This window comes from Lycium barbarum, chromosome 8, assembly GCF_019175385.1.
Source record: "Lycium barbarum isolate Lr01 chromosome 8, ASM1917538v2, whole genome shotgun sequence".
NCBI lineage: Eukaryota > Viridiplantae > Streptophyta > Magnoliopsida > Solanales > Solanaceae > Lycium > Lycium barbarum.
Window position 1 is genome coordinate 15,221,489 of NC_083344.1, and position 23,685 is coordinate 15,245,173.

General features: G+C 35.5%; 2 protein-coding genes and 2 pseudogenes across 2 annotated transcripts; 1 reads left to right on the forward strand and 3 right to left on the reverse strand.

Moving 5' to 3' along the window:
• Positions 1 to 2,269: 2,269 nt before the first annotated feature.
• Positions 2,270 to 3,783, reverse strand: LOC132605979 (endochitinase EP3-like). Its single transcript, XM_060319275.1, has 2 exons — positions 3,447 to 3,783; positions 2,270 to 2,788 (listed from the first exon to the last, which is right to left on the reverse strand). Exons 1-2 carry the CDS (start codon positions 3,754 to 3,756, stop codon positions 2,376 to 2,378), a joined length of 723 nt encoding a protein of 240 aa, XP_060175258.1. The 5' UTR covers positions 3,757 to 3,783; the 3' UTR covers positions 2,270 to 2,375.
• Positions 3,784 to 4,862: 1,079 nt separating this feature from the next.
• Positions 4,863 to 8,589, reverse strand: LOC132607714 (7-deoxyloganetic acid glucosyltransferase-like; annotated as a pseudogene).
• Positions 8,590 to 9,048: 459 nt separating this feature from the next.
• LOC132607715 (7-deoxyloganetic acid glucosyltransferase-like) lies at positions 9,049 to 11,243 on the forward strand (annotated as a pseudogene).
• Positions 11,244 to 12,911: 1,668 nt separating this feature from the next.
• LOC132605981 (exosome complex component RRP41-like) lies at positions 12,912 to 23,347 on the reverse strand. Its single transcript, XM_060319276.1, has 7 exons — positions 23,120 to 23,347; positions 18,388 to 18,466; positions 16,757 to 16,859; positions 16,535 to 16,655; positions 15,711 to 15,799; positions 13,356 to 13,505; positions 12,912 to 13,188 (listed from the first exon to the last, which is right to left on the reverse strand). The coding sequence occupies exons 1-7, from the start codon at positions 23,250 to 23,252 to the stop codon at positions 13,099 to 13,101; spliced, it is 765 nt and encodes a 254-aa protein (XP_060175259.1). The 5' UTR covers positions 23,253 to 23,347; the 3' UTR covers positions 12,912 to 13,098.
• Positions 23,348 to 23,685: the final 338 nt, after the last annotated feature.

Genomic DNA, 23,685 nt, shown 5'->3' on the forward strand with positions numbered 1-23,685 from the left:
TATTGTTTATTTAATTAATCTCGTTCTTGAATGTTTCCAAAGGGATTAGCTAACCCTAGGACTCACCCATTTACTTAGGTTGAGCTCGGAAGAGGAAATCTAGGTTGGGAAAGATTAGTTAACAAGGATTTGGGTCATTAAACCCATCTAATAACTTGAGCTCGGAAGAGGATAGTTACTTGAGGTTAAATTGATTGTGCCTAATATCACACTCTAAGGCTTGGAAAAGCTTAGAGTGAAATTCATTGATTTGTTTGGAAGACTTTCAATGAGATTTTAGAAATCATTATCTATTAACATAAACCCGCTCTTAGTTGTAAAATCATGAAATACATTGGATCGTTACTTGAGTGTAATTTCCTTTGTATCCAAACTTGTGGTCATTGATCATTTTACTTGCTTTCTAGGTTAGTTTACATTTCCGCATTAGTTATAATATTCTCCAAAAACCAAAATATTATCCATCGTTTGGCTTTAGCTTAGTTGGTGAAAGTTCCTTACTTTCTTAATCGCCTAGCATATTGTTCCCTGTGGGATCGACCCCGACTCATAGTTGGGTAAATTATATTGCATACGACCGTGTACACTTTCTCTTTGAGGAGTGGATTTGGACGTTATCACCACTTTTTTTTTCCCGTGAGTTTGGATGTGGTGGGTTCCACTTTTTTTTCTTCTCTTTTTTTTTATTACTGGTTGGTGTTTAATATGGGGCTCACAATTTTTTTTTAAAATATTAGTAGTTGTTTAAAATATGTGAGCCACAATTTTTTTTTAAAAAATATTAGTATTTGTTTAAAATATGTGGACCCACAATTTTTTTTGGGCCCACAAACGGACGACGAAAAAGTGCTAACGGACGACCAAAAGGTGCCCACACTCACCTTTCTATATAGTAGTAAAATACTAGGTGTCCGTTTGGATTGGCTTATGGCTCACTAAAAGAAAAAAGATATTTGGCAACAAATATTTTTTTGTTGCCATAAATTGATTATTGTTGCAAAAAGTATTTTTGGTTAAAAAAAAATGTTGCATAAACATTTCCCAACGGCTGTTATTGCAACGGCGTGCAACAACTTTTTTTTTTATTGTCAAAAATACTTTTTGCAACAAAATTAAATTGTTTGGCAACAAAAAAGTTCATTTGTCAACAATAAAACTAAGTTGTTGCCAAATATTAAATTTTTTGTTGTCATTTCTATACTTTCTTGTAGTGGCTTTTGGTTGTTTTGGCTTAAAACAAATGTTAAAAAATACTTTTTTATTTTATCCAAACACTACAAAAATACTTAAAAGCTATTTTGACTTAAAGCATCTAAAATAAGTCAATCCAAACAGGCTCTAGGTGAGGTGATTCCCGTGCTAGGCATGTGCCCGAGAATTATTTTAGATTATTTTATAAAATCGCAATATTATAGACTGTCAAAGATTAAGCATGTCAATTTTTTATAGATATATTCCTAGGGCACGATTTAAATTTAACCTACAACTGCGTGACGATGCCGAGATAGTGAGGATAATGATTTGACAATGATAGATCGACAGTGGAAGTGGTGTAATAGTCAACAAAAACGCGTATATAGAAAAACAAATATTCCTCGTGTGCATCTCGATTACTCAATCCCAAAAGATGATACTCCGTCTGTTTTAATTTGTTTGAACTTGTTTTCTTTTTAGTCCGTATCAAAATAAATGATCTCTTTCCTAATTTGAAAATAAATTCACTTTATGAATGATTTACAGCCACACAAATTTTCAAAACTTATTTTGAACCACAAATTTCAAAAGTCTTTCCTCTTTCTTAAATATCATGCTCAGTCAAATGGGTTTATATAAATTGAAACGGAGGGAGTATCTTTGTATGTTAAAAAGTACTTCCTATGTTTCAGTTTATGGGAAACTTTTTGATTGAGCACGAAGTTTAAAAAAAAAAAAAACTTTTAAATTTGTGGTGTTAAATGAGTTACATATATTTTGTGCGACTATAAATCATTGCTTAAAGGTAAATTATTTCTAAATATAAAAAGAGGTGCTTTTTTTGGCATGAAATATATAATAAGGAAATTGGTTTACATAAATTAAAACGGTTGGATTAATTAACTTTAAACTTCTTATTTTTAGTATTCTTAATGAAATGATTTATAATTGCATAAATATCTAAGTATAATTTATTTGAGGCAATAATTTTCGTAAAGAAAAAATCTTAAATATCATGTCTGGTGAAAATGCATCACATAAAGGGATGGAGGGAGTATGTTTTTTGTAACCAAAATCAAGTATAATAAAGTCTTATTCAATTTTCAAAACATATCTATGCAAGCCTGACAACCGTGTAAGTAAAATGTATATTGTTGTATCATGCCAACTTGTCTAGGGTCCTAACACGTGAGATTATCCCCAGTCTCGACACCAAGTTGTTGACAATACTGAGTATAATACTCGATCCTTCTAGCAACAGTCTGAGGGTTGCCACCATCACATTCAAGCTGACCGTTAATGGCTCGAATAGTTGGGCCAAAACCTTGGCCAGAAGTAATGAGAGAATGACAATTGTTCATCCAATACCACAAGGCTGTCTTGAAGGAAATAACACCATCTCTTGCCAATATGTCAGGGTCATTTAGGCCATCGAATCCAATGGCTTTTCCTGCAGGTCCATAGTTGAAGTTCCATGATAGTTGAATGGGTCCTCGACCATAGTAGTTCTTGCCTGAGACACATGGGTACTCTGTGTTGTTCTCATCACAATAGTCGCCTGAAGGACCATTTATCTCATTTATGTAGCACATGTCTGTGTGTAAAACGAAACACAAAATTAGTTGTACGTTAATTAAATTAAAAAAAAAAGTATGGAAAATGGTTCATAGATACCCTCCCTTCACTTTTTGGTCTAAAAATACCCCCAAGTTTAGGGTGGTCTTTAGGTATTCCGTCTATAAAAAAGGTTCGACTAATTGGCATGAAAGTGCTATTTCGAGAGGTGAAACTCTGTATTAAAAATGATTTTGCGAATGTATGACCTAAAAATTGAAGGAGAATGCGCGAAAAATAAACAGTAGAGAAGCAGGTTTAAGTCATTTTGTCCGAAATTGATATTTTAACTTTAAGTCTTCCTAGACAAATGAAATTCTCCTAGGTAGGATTTAGACCTCAAACTATGTAAACTTTTTTGTATTGGTGCGGCTTTGGTCTCTTCAAATAATCCGGAGTTATTTGGGTTATAAGATATTGTAGGGCTGCTAGGACAAGCAAGAGTTATACTGCTGAACCAGTGAAGATTATTCCGCAGTAGGCTTGAAACTCCTTAAAGACAGCGAGATATCTGTGCCTCAGCCTGAATATTTATTTATATATTTATTGTTCAATTTATTTTTTCAACTATAGTTTATTGTACTTTCACCAGCAAATTTTACAACAGGAATTAATGGAAAAGCAAGTATAAAGCTTACGTCCAGTTTCATGGGTGACATGAGCAAAGAAAGCAGCAATCTCACGCTTAGAATCATCAGTAGAACCCACAGTTCCAAAATTAGGATAAGATTTAAGAGCTTCAAAGAACCTAGCCCTTGTATAAAACCCTTTTCCTTCACAGTTAGAAGCTGCTTGATCAGCTATTCCATTAAAGAATGCATCAGAGACAATATCAGAAATAGGAGTAATGTTTTGTGCCAAGATTAATCTTGGAACATCAACTACTATAGCTAATGCAAAAAGAAAAAAGAAATATGAGTAATGTTTTCTTGATGAAGAGAAGTTCATCTTTGTATGAATCAGTTGACAAGTGTGGAGGAAAGTCTAATAAGGCAGAGATATTTATAGGTGAGAAATTATTAGTAATTTTAATTATAGGTAAGCCACTATTGTTGAAATGTTCAAAATTATATTGACCAAACTTTTTTTTATGGGCTGACTTCTGACTTTTTTTAGTCAAAAGGTCATTAATGTTAGGAATAGCTTTTTCTGTAAATCTGCAAGTCAAAAAGGCAAGCGTTCTCACTTTTGAACTTATACATTTCTCCTTCTAGAATTGAACATACCACCAGATAAATGCTTTAGATTCATAAATTGCAATTTTACATATATTCTTATATATGAAATTTCCATGAAAAACTTATTCCTAGAAAGGAAAAAAAACATGATGATACGTTATACATAATTAAATATATTTTGAATTCCTAAAATTAACTTGTTTAATATGTTAGGATGACCTTTAATTTTGTAGAATTGGCTGAATAACACGTTAAACTACTCATTTAGATTAAGGTACAAGTATTATAGAGACTGTTGGAGTAATGTTGAAGTATTTCAAATGAGTATGTAGCACTAAAATTCACTAGAAAATAGGCAATATCCATTTACTATGTTTTCGGTGAATATGCATGTTGAACAAATAAAAATATTCGTCAGTTAAATATAGGAGTGTTAATAGTTAGGTTGGGCCGGTTTCTTAAGAAATTTTGTATCATACAATCGTTTTTATTATCCTACTATGTACGTATAAATAAAATTAGACTATCTGAAACCGTTCCAATCATTTCGATTTCTCTTCTTATAAAATATGATTCGTATATTTCTACTTCAAGAGAGAGAGGGGGCAGAGAGAGAGAGTGTGTTTAATCTAAACTATAAAAACATAACTAAGAAGGAAACAAAATTAATTAAAAAGATCACACATAGAGAATCAACTAGGAAAATTAAATATTTTATTCACAAAGAAAGAAAATAAATATATAAGCCTATAGTACAAGGAAATAAACTAATTACAATAAAATCAATCATATCTTCATATATAGCATGCCGACGAGTACATATATCAATTCTTATAACTTTGGCAAGATGGTTATGACTTATGACCAATTCTAATTAACAAAATGTTAAAGTAACGAAGAAACGAAAAAACATAAGTTGATCAGCACAAACACATTTCCAAATTCTTATGTTTCCAAATTCTTTCTGGTTCTAACCAACCGTTTGATGTCATCAATGAGAGATTCGAGGTTATTGTACGATGAACCACCTTCTCCAACACTTAATTTCACAAACTTCAATAATTTCTCAATTGATTTCTTGATGTCATTCTTTTGTGTTCCCATAAGATCTTTTACTCCCTCCATTCCATAATAAGTGACTCTTTTAACTCATGCACATCCTTTAAGAAATTACTTATTCTTAGAAAATTATGAGTATTTTTACTAACTTACCTCTAATTAATGCTTAGAAAAATAAAAGTTATTTAATGATTCTTGATTATAAATAAGAGTAAGTTTGAAAGAATAGAATTAATTTCTTCTTAAAATCCTAAAGTGTCACTTATTTTGAAGCAAAATAAAAAGCATAAAAGATCATTTTATATGGAATGGAGGGAGTACCATTTTTTCTACAACGGATCTATCAAATATGTCCTTCATATCAAACCGAATCTCCCACAACTCATTTACTAATCTACTTGTGACTCCGTGGTCCACATATTGAGGCCAACAATCTACTATGCTTTCCAATGTTGAGTTCCACCCGCTATGAGTCAAAAACCCACCAACAAGTAACCATTTTCCTTGCTACCCTCTACAAGTTCCTTCATAAATTGATTGTCTAATTCACGTCCCTTTAAAATGTTAGGCCACATGACCCATAAAAATTTAACTCTACTATTTAGTAGGCCATGCCAAAATTCTAAAAAAAATTCTCTTGAAAGAACCGCTAGTCTTCCAAAGCTCACATAAATTACAGACCCCATAGAATGTTGATCAAGCCATTTAACATAATTGTGGTCTTCTTCCCACAAACTATTTGAGGACAACAATAGTAAAGTAGTTTCAGCAGCAAGTCTAGTCTTCAAGTGCAAGTGTAATGGGCCGATTGCATATGTTTTAGAAGTGTAAGAACGAATACAAGAAAGAAAAGGCTCATCGATCTAAATCCTCAAATGTGTTCAGTATTACACCATGAGCTTGTGGGATCCTCTCAATGCCCTTTAAAACGGTTTGATAATATAGATTGGTCTTATAATCCAAGAGACAAAAGTGTGGAAGATCTCGTTGTCGGAGAAGACCTTCCATGGCTGGTATATGTGTTACCAGTGCATCCAAGTCATTTCCTAGAAGAAAATATAAAGTTGGTTCTGGTTATGAGTATTTACAATTGTAGCTTTCCAAATTTATTGACTTCTTCAAAAGTGGAACAAATAGTATTCCCTGGAAAATGTAAGTCAAATGAGAGTTTGATGCCAACTTGGGAACAGTGATCGAGGTCACAGAAGACCCGGTGCATGCCTAATATTAATGGGGAAGTGAAAGCTAGTAAAACAAAGAAATCGTGAATTCATGATAACCCTTCTTATTTCAATTTACGTGATACAGTTCAGATTTTAAGAGTCAAACTTTTTTATTTTGACGATGAATTTGAATACACAACCTTTAAAAAAAAAAAAAAAATTTACATATTTCGTAACTACATAAAAAAAACTATAAGTCACAATAATTAACAATTTAAAATATTTAAAGGGCATACGAATAAATTGAGACAGAAGGAGGAATACAGTTTTCATCATTTTATTGTCTATTTTACTTTTTCCAAGTGAAAGTAAAGAAGACGAGTTTCATAATTAAGTGACATCTCATTTTTCCGCTTCTAAATCCACTCTCATAGCCCCCACCTCCATCCAAAGGTAGATGTAGAATACCAAGGATTATGAACCTATACTTTAATGCGGAGTACTATAAATCTATATATAAAAATTCATGAATATTGCAATAAGTAGTATACATAAGCACATAACTTTTAGTTTAATAAAATATAACTTGTTAAATATTAAGATGAGTAAAAGTTGAAACATAGTATTTTAATTCTGACCACCACCCCATCACCATAATATTTGCATGTGTACATACTTTTTTGGACAGTATTTTCTTCTTACTTATTAAACAAAATAAATTAAAAATATACTGAGAGCTAAATGTACGGAAGGGAATCCGGACCCCATTGGGATGCTCTCTATAACGAAAAGAAAGATGAATGCAAGTCAAAGTAGTGCCTAGCCGTGACCTTGATCTTAATATACTCCGTATTCCCTTCCATGCATTTAATGTGAGACTTTTTTCTTTTCTGTTTATTTAAAAAGAAATATTTCTGTATTAAAAAAGTTAATTTCAAATTCTTTATTTTACATTAAGTGTCATATTTTTATAGTCAAAGAAATATAATTACTTATTTAAAATCACACGTTAGAAAAATCTTTTTTTTTCTTTAGAGATACACTCTTTGTTTCAATTTTTTTGTCTCCGTACTTTTCTTTTTATTCTGTTTTAAAAAGAATGCTTCTTTTTCAATTTAACAACTTTTTAGTTTCAACATAACACATGGCATGTTTAAAATTACAAAATTAAATAGCTTTTTGTTACATTATTCATATCTTTAATTTAAAATTCAAAATTTTCTTTAATTTCTCAAACTCTGTGTTAAGTCAAACTAAGACAAATAATTTGAAATAGAGGGAGTAACATTTACTAAAAACAACCATTGGAACAAAAATCAATATTACTGTAGCAAAACAAAGGAGAAAAGGAATACCTTCGAAGGGAAGAACGCCAGCCTCTATGAGTTTTGGTAGACAGAGATAAACCCAGAGGCAAGAAGAGCTAATAGTGTGAAAGGGAATAACAGCAACTCCCATTTCATTTGCAATATCAACAGCATAATAAAGCAGCCCATTTGGTACAACACATGTGACTGGTGTTTCAACAACATCGCTAAGTATTTCTCTGAGAAAAGGCTCCGCCATGATTTGTAAGGAGGTGATGATGTCTCCGAATTGTTTGACGGAGCGCGGGTGGTCGTCGGGGAGGCCATCCGATATGTGAGGAATCGGAATTATGGATATTGTGAGAAACGAGATTGCACGTTGGTGTGACGAAGGAGACGTTCTTGATTGTGAAAAGTGTTGATAAAGGTGACTTTTAGGCCTGGAAGTAGGGGGTGACAAAATTAGCCCATAAAACATGATCCGTCCAATCTGCTCAAGCTAGTATAATTTAAAGTAAATTTTAACATTTTGACTGTAGTTACGGTACATAGCTAAAGTTTCAAAAAATTACGAAAAGTAGCTACATTTGGGGTTTTGTAGAACTACACAGTACACACGCGTAACCATATAGGCTGATACAGTATGCGCTAACACAGTTGTCTGGTATAGTATGCACTAATACCCACATGATACCCGCTGCCTAATACAGCTCTTTCGCTGATACATTTGATCCCCGCCTGATATAGCTCTTCAGCTTTACAACTGTACAGCTAAGTTTCGTAAATACAAAAAATATAGCTATGTTTCGTAATTACGCTCTAAACTATAGCAACTTATGGAATTTCTCATTGCATTTCAGCCCAAGTCACTTTTGGGTGGATTAATAACCGGCCTATTTATTAACTTAGCTCATTTTGACTCACCCAATTCCAACCCAACCAGCCCATTTGACACCCCCTACCTGCAAGGCACAAGAGCTCGGCTAGTTGCAGCATGGAATTGATTGTGCTTTGTAACGGGAGAGGGAAGAAGAGAACGTGAGGAATGACTGTTTCTTCCTGCTGGCGCTCCATGCCAATTGTATATACACCTACTGTTTGTTTTCTTTCTGAGCTGGTGAAATTAAGCTTGGAGTCCCATATTTTATATATGGAGTTTGTGCAGCATTTGCTCTAAAAATGTAAGTTCTACTTCTCATCTGTCATTCATTAATTATTTAGCTGGTTGATGGTGTATTATATCCTTTTAACACATGTTACGAGGGTTACAGGTGAAGATACGTTAATTAAAATCAAATGGAAAAGAAATGTTTTCAATTTCTCACAAGAGCTAGCTCATTCCAGCCTAGTGAACAGATTAAACTATCCACTTAATGTATGTTAGGATGAGGGCTTTACCATCATGTCAAAAGCTATATCTCAAGAGCACAACTTTATTTCTTAACTAAACCCATTAAGCAAGCGCCATGCAGGTTTGATCATGACTCTGATCCGGGCCACCCCAACCCCTTCGTGGGCCTTTCCATAGGCAGAATGTTGACGTCACCCAAAAAGACGCCACAAGCCCATGGACTCCTCCTATTCAACACATTTGAGGATTTAAATGGGCTTTTTCTTTCTTGTATTAGCTCTTACTCATCTAAAAGGGAGAATAACCTATATATACATAAGAATATGTTATATTTACAAAATATGATGATACTTTTCAGTTTACAAAACATACCAATAGATTTCTTACAAAACATATACGAAAATTTTCGCTCAAAAATTTTGTGTATGAAATGTGTATATCTCGCTCAAAGCTTAAAATTTTCACTCAGAATTTTGTGTATGCAAAATATATGAAATGTGTATATTTCACTCAGGGCTTAAAAATTTCACTCAAATTTTCTTGTATGAACAGTGAAATAGGTATGAAATATGTATATCCCGCTTAAGGATTAGTATTTCGCTCATATTTTTGTGTATAATTTTCAGTTAGATTATATGTATAATTTTCAGTTAGATTATATACAACGTTCATACAATATTCATACAAATTTAATACAACAACAAGAACATAGGAAACTTTAAAAAAAAAAAAAAAATCTGAAACATAAGTCATGATTCTACCATCATTCATACAGTTTTATGCTTTACATAATTCACGATTCTACCATTATTCATACAATTCATTGCCCAATCTCCTAAGAACTAAACTATTAAAAACCATAATAATTAGAAAACTTTCCAGAAACTAATTATATTCAAATCCCTAATCATGTAAAACCTAAAAACATAAACACAAACTAATTATTCAACAAATTCATCAAATTATCCTTCATGGAATCCAAAACCCCCAACTGTCGCAGCAAAACTAAATCATCAAGGACTACTCCAATAATGTGTATACACCAAATGGAACCAAAACCCATACCTTAAGGACCATTTTGATCATTTTCTCGAAATTATGATATGTTGTACAACAATTCTAATATCTAGTTTACTGCAGTATTCGTACTTTGAAAATAACAAAGGGAACAACTAACAAATGATTTTAGCAATGTGAACAAATGGGAAAGAAGAAGAGGATTTATTTTTAAATTCCGTCTAATATAGAGATGCAGGGCTCAAGAACATGTTTGCCTTTGCTAAATGGCTTATTAGACGGCCCATATTTGCTAAAGATTTATCAGTGTGCTTGGAGGAAAATCCACGAGCACTTATATCCGAAGTTTGATGTTCTGTATATATATTCGTGGGAATTGGAATATTAGGGCATCATATACATGAAATTGGAATTTCAGCCCATAATATAGGGAAAAGGGTGAGTTTTTAATTTTTTCCAGATCTGGTATGTTTTGTAATTTTGTAATTAAATTGGTATATTTTGTAAATAAAGAAAGGTATCCTTATGTCTTGCAATATAGGATCTTAACAAGTATTATTATGTCATTTTCCCCTTCTAAAACATATGCAATCGGCCCTCCGCACTTGCACTTGCACTTGAAGACTAGACTTGTTGCAGAAACTACTCAACAATTGTTGTCCTCAAATAGTTTGTGGGAAGAAGTCCATAATTCCATTAAATGGCTTGATCATCAGTCCATGGGATCCGTAATTTATGTGAGCTTTGGAAGTCTAGCAATTCTTTCAAGAGAAGAAAGTTTAGAATTTTGGCATGGCCTATTTAAATAGTAAAGTTAAATTTTTCCGGGTCATGAGGCCTAACATTTTAAAGGGAGGCGAATTGGATGATCAATTTATGAAGGAACTTGTAGAGGCGGTAGCAAGGAAAATGGTTACATAGTGAGTTGGGCTCCACAAAAGATGGTATTATCCCACCCATCCGCTGGTGGGTTTTTGACCCATAGTGGATGAAACTCAACATTGGAAAGCATCGTTAAGGGAAAGCTCATGATTTGTTGGCCTAAATATGTGGACCAGAGAGTCACAAGTAGATTAGTAAATGAGTTTTGGGAGATTGGATTTGACATGAAGGACATCTTTGACATATCCGTTGTAGGGAAAATTGTAAAAGATCTTATGGCAACAAAAAAGAATGAGTTCAAGAAATCAGTTGAGAAATTATCGAAGTTTGCGAAACTAAGTGTTGGAGAAGGAGGTTCCTCGTACAATAACCTCGAATCTCTCATTGATGATATCAAAGGGTTGGTTAGAACTATGAAGAATTTGGAAACATAAGACATGCTACGAGAGATAGAAAATGTCTGCCTACAAAGATAGGGATAAAGTCTGCGTACACTCACCCATCCCAGACTCCTCTTGTTGGAATATACCGGATATGTTGTTGTTATGCTAGAGATACAAAATGTGTTTGTGCTGATCAACTTTTGTTTTTTCGTTTGTTCTTCTTTCTTCGTTACTTAAACATTTTGTTAATGAGAATTGGTGAGAACCATCTTTGCCAAAGTAATAAGGATTGATATATGCACTTGTCGGCATGATATATACGTGGAAATAATTGATTTCATTGTAATTAGTTTATTTCCTTGCACTATAGGATCTTATATTTATTGTCTTTCTTTTTGTATAGGATATTTTATTTTCATAGTTGATTCTTTGTATATGATCTTTTCTATTTCGTTCCCTTCTTAGTTATGTTTTTGTTGTTTAGGCTAAACTCTATATCTACATATTGACTCCAATTGGAGTAGAAATATAAGTACCGTATTTTACAAGAAGAGGACGGAGATGGTTTTAATAGTCTAATTTTGTTTATACGCAATAGAATAATTAACAAAATTTTATGATATAAATTTCTTAAGAAACCGGTCAAACCTAACTATGACACTTCTATTTTTACTTGACGAATATTTTTATTTGTTCAACATATTGACCGAAAATATAGTAAATGGACATTGCCTATTTTCTACTGAATTTTAATGCTACATACTCATTTGAAATACATCAACAGAAGGATTGTGAGGCACTCTAGGTTGTATAAGGTAAGATTGCTAATGCGCATTGCATTTTGTTGTTTGAGTTAGTATATCAGAAAGAATAAATTACTTAAACGATAGAATGCACAAGAAATCTATCATTTTTTCCAAATTACTGGCTTTTCATAAAGTGTTAAAAAGTTTCGAACTACTTCAGATTCTACAACTAGATAGATAAAAGGCCATATTGAATTGTGAGTCAAGCAGCAGCCTTTAATTTATTATTTTATCCTCCTTAGGAAATTTGAAGTACGAGGGTCAAAGCAGATAATCTTTGACTCGATGTAAACATAAACTCTTCGAGTATTTTATGATAAAATTTACATATTTAAAAATTACATAAAAAGTACCAAGTTAAATACCTTCATATAAAATAGGATGGCGGGAGTATATTGTTTTCGCTTATAACATAAAAAGAATTAAAAAAAATAACTGTTTGTATACTATGTTTTGCAAATTACTGGCTTCTCATAAAGTGTTAAAAAAGTTGCGGGCTGCTCCGGGTTCTTCAACTAGCAAAGATAAAAGGCCATATTGAATTATGAGTCAAGGCAACAGCCTTTATTTATTTGTTTTTTTTTATTATTTTTGAAATTGGTAACGACTACCTTTAATTTATTATTTTATAAGATAATTAGACATATTCATCTCCTCAGAGTATGCTTTTATTTGATTTTTCCCTTCTTACTTTTCCCATTCTAGGTGGCAAAAGTAAATCAAAATTCAAAAGCCAATAAATTCAGCATGTGTAATTATATTATGTGCACATTTTGGATTCTTTTTTGCATACATATCTATAATTCAAGTTTGAGCCAGAGAGTAATGAATTCACTTTAACCCACAAAACCAGCCCTAGATCCAAGTAGCTATATTCCGTAACAACCTGTTAAGTAAAGTTCACAGATCAAGGAAGTTGTATCCCTACTACTAGAGGGTTATATAAAAGAGATGAACTCATTTTCAATATTCTTGCTGATATATCCAAAAAAAAAAATGTTCCATTGATTTGACAGAATCCACAGCGCAAAATCAGGCCGTGTGAAAAAAGTTTAATCTGGAATGGCAAAATTTACAGGCCCTGTAGGAGAAAACTGATAGCTGATTCTGTAATCTTGACTAAAGAAGCACAAAGTACAATGCTCTATTCTTTTGAATCAGTAACAACATCTTTTAAACATGATCTCATAACCTCTCCCAGTTTAGAACAAGCACCAAGGCACAGCTCCATTGCCTACAGAAATAAAGATTAGTTTTAAATGGAGCTCCAAATATTGGCAAGATGCGACTCTTTTGAAGATAATTTAAGTAGCTCATCGGGAAATTTGCAATCAGAGACAAACGTTAAGTGTAATCTCTAAAGGCAGAGAGGTAGCATGGGATGTGTTACAAATATCATACCTCGTGAAACTTTGGTGTCGACCATCCTCCAGTTACAGCCAATTGAGTGACCTCATTACGTGAAGGCATCCAAGTAATCATTAAGCTTCCATCTTGGTAACTTTCTTCCTCGGAAACAGGATCAATGACAAGGTTCTTTCCAAGACAAGACTAAACACCGGAAAAAAAAAATAGATGTCTGAATATCAGTAGACCCCGAATATTTGAGAATCTGGAAAAGCCTGTTGTACCACCTTTTTCGATAAGGAAAAACCTATGGTACCATATGATTACAATTTACATAAGCCAATATTTGAAAGCTGCCACACTATAGTGAAATAAAGATGGCATGGCATTATGCCTTGAGAGTGTACAAAAGAGCGATGCTCCCAGGCGGAGTAAAGGGGGGAGGCAAACCTGACATTCAATTTGGAACATAGGGAACACCAGATACAACATAGGTCCTATAGGATTCATCAGAACTCACACTTTGAACTAGGGGTGGAACTAGGGGTGGCGAACTGAGTCCATGAAAACACGACCCGCCCAACCCACATAGGTTTGGGAGGGTCACTCAGAAATTGGTTGATATGTAGCCCAAATTGATTCATGCGAAAACTTTGTCAAAATGTTTTTAAAAAGACTATTTGTTTGATATTTTATATATAACAATAAAGAGAATTTTTGTTTTCAAGGTACTTAAACAAATTATAAAAGAACAAACAAAGAAATTAAACTTAGTAAGAATTGGGTGGATTTCGAGCAGCCTCTCTACGTCCCAAGGTAGAGGTTAGGTCTGCGTACACTCTACCCTCCCAGACCCCACTTGTGGGAATATACTGGGTATGTTGTTGTTGTTGTTGTTGTGTTGTAAGAATTGGGTGGATTGGGTTATGACCCATTTTAGCCCAAAACATTTCAACCCCAACTATTTTACTACTCAGCCCATTTAGCCCATTTTGACCTGTTCAAATTCAGCCCAATCCACCCATTTGACACTTCTACTGTCTGAACCAGGGGTGGGCGTTCGGAATTCTGGTACAGTACTTTGATTTTCGGTTTTTGGATGGTATATACCGAATACCGTAGTGAAGTTAGTTCGGCTCGGTTCTTCGGTACGGGCCTAGCATATTGGACTATTTTTTCAAGTTAAAAAAAATAGGCTATTTTCTGCTTAATATTGTCCCTTCTTATATGATGATTAAGCAAGTTCACATATTTAAGCCATTAAGTGTATACGTAGCACATTTATCCAATCTCTTTCCATTCATTCCACCAACCCTTCGTCCCTTTCCATTGTTGATCGTAACCTGCGGAACAACTAATAAGGCTACAAGCAGCACTGCAGCAGCTATATACATGCAAATAATATCAGCAGCAGCCAGCAGTTAAAGCAGCAAAACTCAACACTTTGCATTAATAATTGAGTACCATTCAGGATCTAAAATACTTAATCACTTCCTTTTGGATGGATCCCACTAATTATTACTAGGCTATAACCCACTATGGGTTAAATTTACTTAATCCCTTTTCCCATTGCATTATTTTACACAATAAAAAAGAATTCTCTTAACTACGAAATCATATTTACCTTAATATCAATGTGAATTGTGTGGACTACCAAGTCTATTACACTGTATTATTATATTATTGTTACAACTATGTTACTACTATTGTTATAATTATACGTTTCGAAAGGGTTTCACTATTTTAGCGGTAAGATTACCATACAATAACAGTTCCATCCTAATATATGGCACATTTCAAACATTCTTTCATCCATATATCCTATTTCACATCATGTGAAATTGTGAATCGCATGAGTCATTATGTTAAGAGTAAGTGTACAATTCCAATAATTATAATCAGCTATTCACACACTACACTTCTATCCTGTCTGGACCTAATTAACAACCAAGAAGTTCTCACAAGCAGCACTGCAGCAGCTAAAGCAGCAGTGATGCACCGAAATACCGATTTAGCTAAAGCAGCAGTGATACCGTAATATAAGAGTTCGATTCCATAGAACTGAAAACCAAACTTTTTGAAAAATCAAAACCGAAGACCGAAACTGAAGAGCCGAATTAATTCGGTGCGGTCAGGTTTTTCAGTTATTATGCCCACCCATAGTTTGAACTATTCCTCAACAAACAAGTTTCCTAGGCCTACACAAATATATACTTCAAAGGAATAGTCACACTTTTGGGACCATACCAAGTAATTAAGCGAAGAAACGTAATAGTTTTTCCCTTCAAATTTATGACATCAGAGTGGAAAATTAAAAGAAAACGACATCAGTAGTCTGGGCTTCTATTACTTCTATTCCTAAAAAGTAAACTCAGATAACAAAGGACAAGCAAGTAGTCTGATGCATACCACAGAAACTGCGGCAACCAAGTCATACAGCAAAATTCCTGCATCTGCTAAAGCTAGACTAGCACATGATATGACCACTGGGAGATCACCTGCAAGCATAACATAGAGTGTTTATAATGTCAAAGCCTCTTTGAAGTTAGTTCAAAAGTCATCATTTCGGAGTCAAACTAATACCAATAGCCTATTCCTGAAAAAAGCACAAAATAGGAAGCAAAATGCAAGTTTATTTTCCAGAAGGCTAAATATAGAGTAAAGCAAACTTAGATCACAATCTAATTCAACTAATTGAATGCTTTTATCTACCCTCAATATTGAAATATATCATAAGACTGGTAAGTCAATTCAGGATCTTGCTCTAACCTATTGCCCTCTCTTGAGCCGAAGGTCTATCGGAAACAGCCTCCCTACCTTGGGAGGTAGGGGTAAGGTCTGCATACACCCTACCCTCCCCAAACCCCACCTGGTGGGATTATACTGGGTATGTTGTTGTTGCTCCAACCTCTTGCCCTATGAAAAGGTACTAATTCTGAAAATGTGCTGATTATTCATTAAGAAATGAGTGCTGATTCTGAACAAAGGCAGTTGATTAGGATAATAATTGTGCCCCTTCAGAACCGTAAATGTACTTCTTTGATGCATGAACAAAAATAGAGTTGACAATTTCCCCGTGCTCCTTCCTCTAATCTCTTATAATTCGAGGTACTTTTTCATTTCTTAAGAAATTCAAGGATAATCTTCTTCCAGTCTCAAGCCAAAGACACGTACTATATAGGATAGCAAATAAACCACGAATGTAAAGTATAAAACTAGGATTCAGAACTTACTTCCACCAGATTCCAATACCAAAGCAAAAACATCCACAGTAGTCTTTGGGAAGGATTCTAGAATTATAACACCTTCTAAAGCTTTGTGTAACATTGAGGAAAGTTCCTTGTTGTCTGATCCCTAATGCAAGTAAAATTTCAGTTAAAGACATGGAAGTTAAACGAAGAATATCAATGACAAGGGGAAAGAATGATAAAAGGTCTGTTCCATCCTTGTTATACCTGCCCACGACCAGGGGTGGCAAAAGTTGTGTAACTAACATCACAATTTAAGCGTCCTGTATCACTGTACATCATTGCTTTCTTACTTTCCCTTGGCCCAAACCTAAAAGGAAGAGACTAAGATGGTTAGACAATCTCCACTTCACAAAATTAGTAAACATATACAGCAACCTAATAAACACGCCTTCGTAGACGTGTTGTTGTAGAATTGGACAATAGTGTTAATACCACACTCAAGTTATGTTGAGCTCCTTTTCTACGGACTTTCTACATACAAGAAAAGCAGGAGATTTTTTTCCCTTTCCTAATGGGATAAATCAGCAGTTTTATTCTTACAAATCAGTTTATATTGGTATGTCTATCTGATAACAAGCACAAATATGAATATTCTATTGTAGCTTTATTAGTAAGTATTTTGTTCTCTCAACATCTATGTAGTTGAAGCCACCCTCATTATTGGCATTCTTCGTTCCAATACCTCATAAATATACTCGTGTTTATGCCTTGAAAACCAGTCTAGAGGTCAATTTGCCAATTCAATGCATAACAGATTAATACACCAAATTTACTGCACACGCTATCTAATTATTCATGTAGAAGAATCTGAAAACTTAGAACAGTAAAGGGGATAAGAAATAAAGGAAAGAGGTGATCAACAATGAAGAAAAAGAGGAAGGTCAGGGACAGACGAAACTAGGTAATAAGAAAAACAGAAGGGTAGAAAGTAAAGAAGAGAAGGTTGGGTCCCTGCATTCATTTGATGGACAATTTGGAAGGCAAGAAACTTAAAATACTTTGAAGGGATAACAAACTCTGAACAAAAAAAAAAAAATTATGAATTGTATCTTTTTTTTTCATTTTTGGTGCAAAGAGGCACTAGTAGAAGATGTAGATTCAGTAGTTGACATCTTGGGGTCTTTGTAACTAGTTTAGGACTAAGGGTTTTCTTTGGGGCCTTTTTATTTATTTTTTATTTTTTGATCAAGTACGTGTATTTTCATTCATAAACATGGCTACAACGGCTGTATACAAGAGATATACCAAAAAAGTAGAGAATTTACAAAACGATATGATTCTCTACGAACTCCAACCAATTGTCTATACAACAAGGAACTTTCTGTGTGCACCAAAAGAAAATAAGGGAACGGAGACTACTCCTCAACTAAGAGAAACTCGACTCTACACCTTCAAAAGCTCTCCTATTTCTCTCTGTCCAAACAACCCATATTAGCGCAAGTGGAACCATCTTCCACTTTGGGATCATGTAACACTGGTTTGCTCTTAGCAGTCTTTGTGCTAAGGACTACTTCAATTGTTAATAAAATACCTGTTCCTGTTACCTTGTCCAAGAAAAAAAAAGGATAACACGTAGTTAAATTTCTCCAAATAGTGCTTGCATAGATAATTTTTCTTCGTCATCCACTCGTAAGAGAGAAGAGAGAACAATTCATCTTTTATCATTTTACCTTAGGTAATCTCCCCAAACTAGGGGCAGAATGTAGGTATTTTCTACAAAAATGAAGAAAACTATAACATCTCGAGCAGAATTTCCACCAGACTGATTCTTTCACCTGCTTTGAAGTTTCGAATTTAAAAAAAAAAAAAAAACTGTAGATAGATCATCTACTCACACAGATACAATGACCTTGGTGTTTCCAAACTCTGCATATGCTGATCCTGCTGCTGTGCTCACAGCACCAGTCCTCAGATCTGCAATGTTAGATCATATTGCATGCTTATGAGTGGCCTAATAATCAATCATATATCACACCACAAAAACTCGGGAGTAGAAAGAGGACGGAATATGTAAATGAAAATGGATATGAAAAAGAACTTAAATCCATAAAAATGGAAGGCAGTACAAACAAGAGATTTAGCACAGAGTATATCTACAACATTAATAATACATAAGACCTTTTGATGATAAATGGTTTAAAAATACATAAGATCTTTTGGAAATATCAACTAACTGAGTATCCATCAGAACATTTCATACTCCACTAACTAGCTGGAACATATAGTGCAAGCAAATATGGCGAAAGGGGACAGCTCGTAGTTTAGGAGCAACAACCAGGAGATCACAAGTTCGCATCCCAACTATAACACTTTGTGTGAGCCCATCCAATCTTGGTGGGCAGAGTTACCTAGACAACTTGTGTTTGGGCAGGACGGACTATGCAGTGAGCTAGTTGAGATGTGCGTAAGCCAGCACAGAAACCAGCGATATAAGAAAAATGCAAGCAATAACTTGAAATAGAGCAGAAGAATGTTATCATGTAAAAACACTAGACTTTGCACACATGGACTTCAACTAATATGGACAGCTTTATTCACCTAATAGCATTCATTCCCATTTTATCAGATGTCCTTGAAGGGAAGTTCACTTAATAGCAGAATAAGTTCATTCTTGCAACTATATCTCACACGAAATAAGAGATTTTAAGTTACACAGGGTATGCTAGATCTACTTTCATGAAAGTAGACTATTAACACAGAAGAGAGAAGACGCGCCTAACTTTTTCAGGGAAACAGACCAGAATGCAAGAGCAACAAGATGATGTTAAAAAGTGGAAGACAAGCCAACACCAAAGAACACCAATACACCATCATAAGATTGTGTGAAAAGATGGGCCTGCAATTCCCCTGGATTCTACTAATCACTAAGGTTCATGAAACAAAAGATAAACTCAAATATATCTCATGCCTATAGAGACAATTCATATTTTTCTCCAGAACTAGTATCCAGGAATCAGAGAAAACTGAAATGTTACAAGCACATAACTCTACTCCACATAAGAAATCACCTGATATAATGGAAAATATCAATTCCACTATCCAAAGTTTAGCGTTTCAGGAGAATTAAAATATGGAATTATCTGTATCTCATCACCTCAATCCAAGTAAGCACACAAAAACCTTGGCTTCTCCACCTCCACCACCATGCACCCGTCTTAGACTTCATATATTCATCAGTGTGTCTCCTTAACCATGTTTCATTACTTCAAACAGGACCAGCACATTGCTTGCATGCTCTACCCAGCATTCTCCATATCACTGACCATTACATCAATTTTTTACAGTTCCACTAAATCCTTTTGCAGAAGATGTTGTAAATCATACATCACTCCTTTTCCTATGATTTTACAGCAGCACATACCCCCCCCCCCTCCCCCTCCTCTCCCCCTTTCCACCAAAAACCAGCAAAACTCCCTCCCTACAGCATAGTTTGTATATTTTTTTTTAATAACCGTGGTGTCCGGACCAGCTTGAGCGCACCTCGACTAATTCCACGGGATACCTACCTAACTCAATCCACCAAGCTAGAACAAATGAGAAGAAATCACCTAGTGTTTTTGTCTCTGTTGGGATTTGAACCTGAGACGCCCTCCAGTCTGGTTTCCTTTCCCCCTTTACACATGCAACGGTATTGATCCTTATTTTAAGAAATCTATGGAGTATAATTCATAGATGTAGAAATAAAAGTTACACATGAAGAAGTGCACACTTTATCATTAGACACTTCATCAAAAATTCAGGAGAATACCACTTAGTAAGAATTAATCTTCATAAGGCCATCACAACATTGCCAAAAATATTACACTATGCAATTTGTTTACATGAATGCAACATATGTTTAAACTAACTACAAAATACAACACTCCATCTTCCAAAAACAATTGCAACCTTTTGAGTAGCACCTTCACAGATAGAAGAAAATTAATTGATGCTTCAGAAATAAAGGAAACAGTAAATTCAACAGTACAACCGTTTGGTAGTTGGTTAGAGTTATACAGGTATTAGTAATGCAAAGATTGGTTACGCAGGAATCTATGAATTATTCACTGCAAAGAGTAGTTATACAGGGTTTAGTTGTTCAACAACAACAACCCAGTGAAATCCCACCACGTGGGGTCTGGGGAGGGTAGAGTGTACGCAGACCTTACTCCTACCAAGGTAGGACGGTTGTTTCCGAAAGACCCTCGGCTCAATAAAAAACATAAAAAGAGGTCAGATAATGCTAAGAGATTCAAAGCGATATGGAAATGAAGTAACGCAAGCGACACAGATAACATAAAATAATCAAAGTACAGAAAATAACAGATAATAGCATAAATCAGAGCACAAGAAATTATACTACGATAATGCGACTACTAATAAGACAGGATAATGAGACTATCTACTAGCCTTCTACCCTAATGTGGGTCCTCCAAACCCTCCTATCTAAGGTCATGTCCTCGGTAAGCTGTAACTGCGTCATGTCGTGTCTAACCTCTCCCCAATACTTCTTTGGCCTACCCCTACCTCGTTTGAAACCATCCATGGCCAACCTCTCACACTTCCGCACTGGGGCATCCGTGTCTCTCCTCTTCACATGCCCAAACCATCTCAATCTCGCTTCTCGCATCTTGTCTTCCACCGAGGCCACTCCCACCTTGTCCCGAATATCCTCATTCCTAATCCTGTCACTCTTGGTGTGGCCACACATCCATCTCAACATTCTCATCTCAGCAAATTTCATCTTTTGAACGTGAGAAATCTTAACTGGCCAATACTCCGCCCCATACAACATAGTCGGTCTAACCACCACTTTGTAGAACTTGCCCTTAAGTTGTGGTGGCACCTTCTTGTCACATAGCACTCCGAAAGCAAGCCTCCATTTCATCCACCCTGCCCCAATACGATGTGTGACATCATCGTCAATCTCCCCGCTGCCTTGCATAATAGACCCAAGATACTTGAAACTACTTTTCTTCTGGATGGCTTGGGTACCAAGCCTCACTTCTAAGCCAGCCTCCTGAGGTGCTTCACTAAACTTACACTCTAAGTACTCTGTCTTAGTCCTACTCAGCTTAAACCCTTTAGACTCCAGAGTTTGTCTCCAATCCTCCAGCTTAGCGTTAACTCCGCTACGAGTCTCGTCGATCAGGACTATGTCATCCGCGAAAAGCATACACCATGGCACCTCACCTTGAATTTGCCGCGTCAATTCATCCATCACCAAGGCAAATAAAAACGGACTAAGAGCTGATCCTTGATGCAACCCCATCACAACTGGAAAGTGCTCTGAGTCTCCTCCTACTGTCCTTACCCTGGTTTTAGCTCCCTCATACATGTCCTTGATCACCCTAATGTACGCCACAGGTACACCTTTAGCCTCCAAGCATCTCCATAGGATCTCTCTTGGAACTTTGTCGTAAGCCTTTTCTAGGTCGATGAATACCATGTGTAAGTCCCTCTTCCTCTCCCTATACTGCTCCACCAGTCTCCTCACAAGATGGATGGCTTCTGTAGTTGAGCGTCCCGGCATGAATCCGAACTGATTCTCTGAAATAGACATGCCTTTCCTCACCCTCATCTCCACCACCCTTTCCCACACTTTCATAGTATGGCTTAGCAGCTTGATACCTCTATAGTTGTTGCAACTCTGGATATCTCCCTTGTTCTTGTATAGAGGGACCATTACACTCGACCTCCATTCTTCAGGCATCATTGCCGTCTTAAAGATGACATTAAACAACCTAGTCAGCCACTCCAAACCTACCGGGCCCGCACTCTTCCAAAATTCCCCAGGAATCTCGTCAGGTCCGGTCACTCTTCCCCTACGCATCCTACGAACAGCACCCTTAACCTCCTCAACCTTAATACTCCTGCAATACCCAAAATCGTGACGCCTTCCTGTATGTTCTAAATCTCCCAACACAATGTCTCTGTCCCCTTCTTCATTTAAGAGTTTGGAGAAGTATGACTGTCATCTCCGTCTAATGAGAGTCTCCTCTACCAATACTTTGCCATGCTCGTCCTTGATGCACTTCATGTATTAGTTATTCCATTCGCATAAAATAATATTTCTTTTTGATAACCCTAGTGCCCGAGCCAGCTTGAGCGCACCTTGACTAATTCCACGTGATATCAGGTAACTCTATCCACCAAGGTTAGAACAGATGGGAAGAAATCGCCTAGTGCTTTTTTATCTATTGAGAATTGAACTTGAGACCTCAACTTATACACTACATATATTAGCTATGTGGGTTCAAATTGCATAGCAAACACTGTATTAGGTGTGTTGAATTTCATGCATACCAAACAGGGTAGTATTACTAATGCAGGATTTAAGACGTACATAACTTAACCAGCTACCAAACAACCCCTAAATAATCGTCCATTAAAACAAAAAAAGTAAAAAAATCAGAAATATGGAAGGAGAGAGAGAGGACAGGAAAACAAATGAAGCAATAGAGATAGAAGAATAAGGAATAAGTAAATAATACTAGTAAAAAGGAGAAATAAAAGACTGAAAGATAATCCATATAATAGAGGAGAGAGAGAGAGAGTGTGTGTGTGTGTAAGGAGAGAAAGACATACAAGCAGGACGGCATTGATAGAAGGTACGATTATCGGGGCGAACCCAATCAGCAGTAGAGGAGACTCTCTTCTTTTTGCGCGTTGCAGGTGACGGTGAATATGTACTCGCCGTCGACCCCGTTTTTCCGGCCATCAGAAAAGAAAATGCTCTGTTTTCTCTGTAAAAGTGTAAGGCAGTCCTTGGAGGGAGAGTGTTATATGATAGGCTCAAAAAAGGTTTTGGTCCTTGGGCTAATAATATATATGGCCCTTTATTTTTGGGGCTGTTACATCTATAAATAAAGATAACCCAGAGGTCATTTGCATTTTTAATCCTATTTTGTGTGTTGGTCTTTAGTTTTTGTCACTCACGGCAAACATTTTTTAAGTTTATATATATATATATATATATATATATATATATACTAGACGGCCTATGCGACAAGTGAGGGATGGCTCAGTGGTTAAGCACCTCCACCCACGATCGGTAGGTCTTGGGTTCGAGTCACACTGGAGGGGAAGTGTGGAAACACTATAAATCCTCCTAAAAATGGGAGGGGAAAAAAAAGAAAAAACAAAATCCTCCT

Coding starts and splice junctions, on each gene's coding strand:
- LOC132605979 (XM_060319275.1), bottom strand. CDS start 3,756: ATGAACTTCTCTTCATCAAGAAAACATTACTCATATTTCTTTTTTCTT. Junction 2,789..3,446: donor TGTCACCCATGAAACTGGAC/GTAAGCTTTATA, acceptor TTTTACACACAG/ACATGTGCTACATAAATGAG.
- LOC132605981 (XM_060319276.1), bottom strand. CDS start 23,252: ATGGCCGGAAAAACGGGGTCGACGGCGAGTACATATTCACCGTCACCT. Junction 16,656..16,756: donor CCACCCCTGGTCGTGGGCAG/GTATAACAAGGA, acceptor TACTTGCATTAG/GGATCAGACAACAAGGAACT. Junction 15,800..16,534: donor GGTATTGGAATCTGGTGGAA/GTAAGTTCTGAA, acceptor TTATGCTTGCAG/GTGATCTCCCAGTGGTCATA.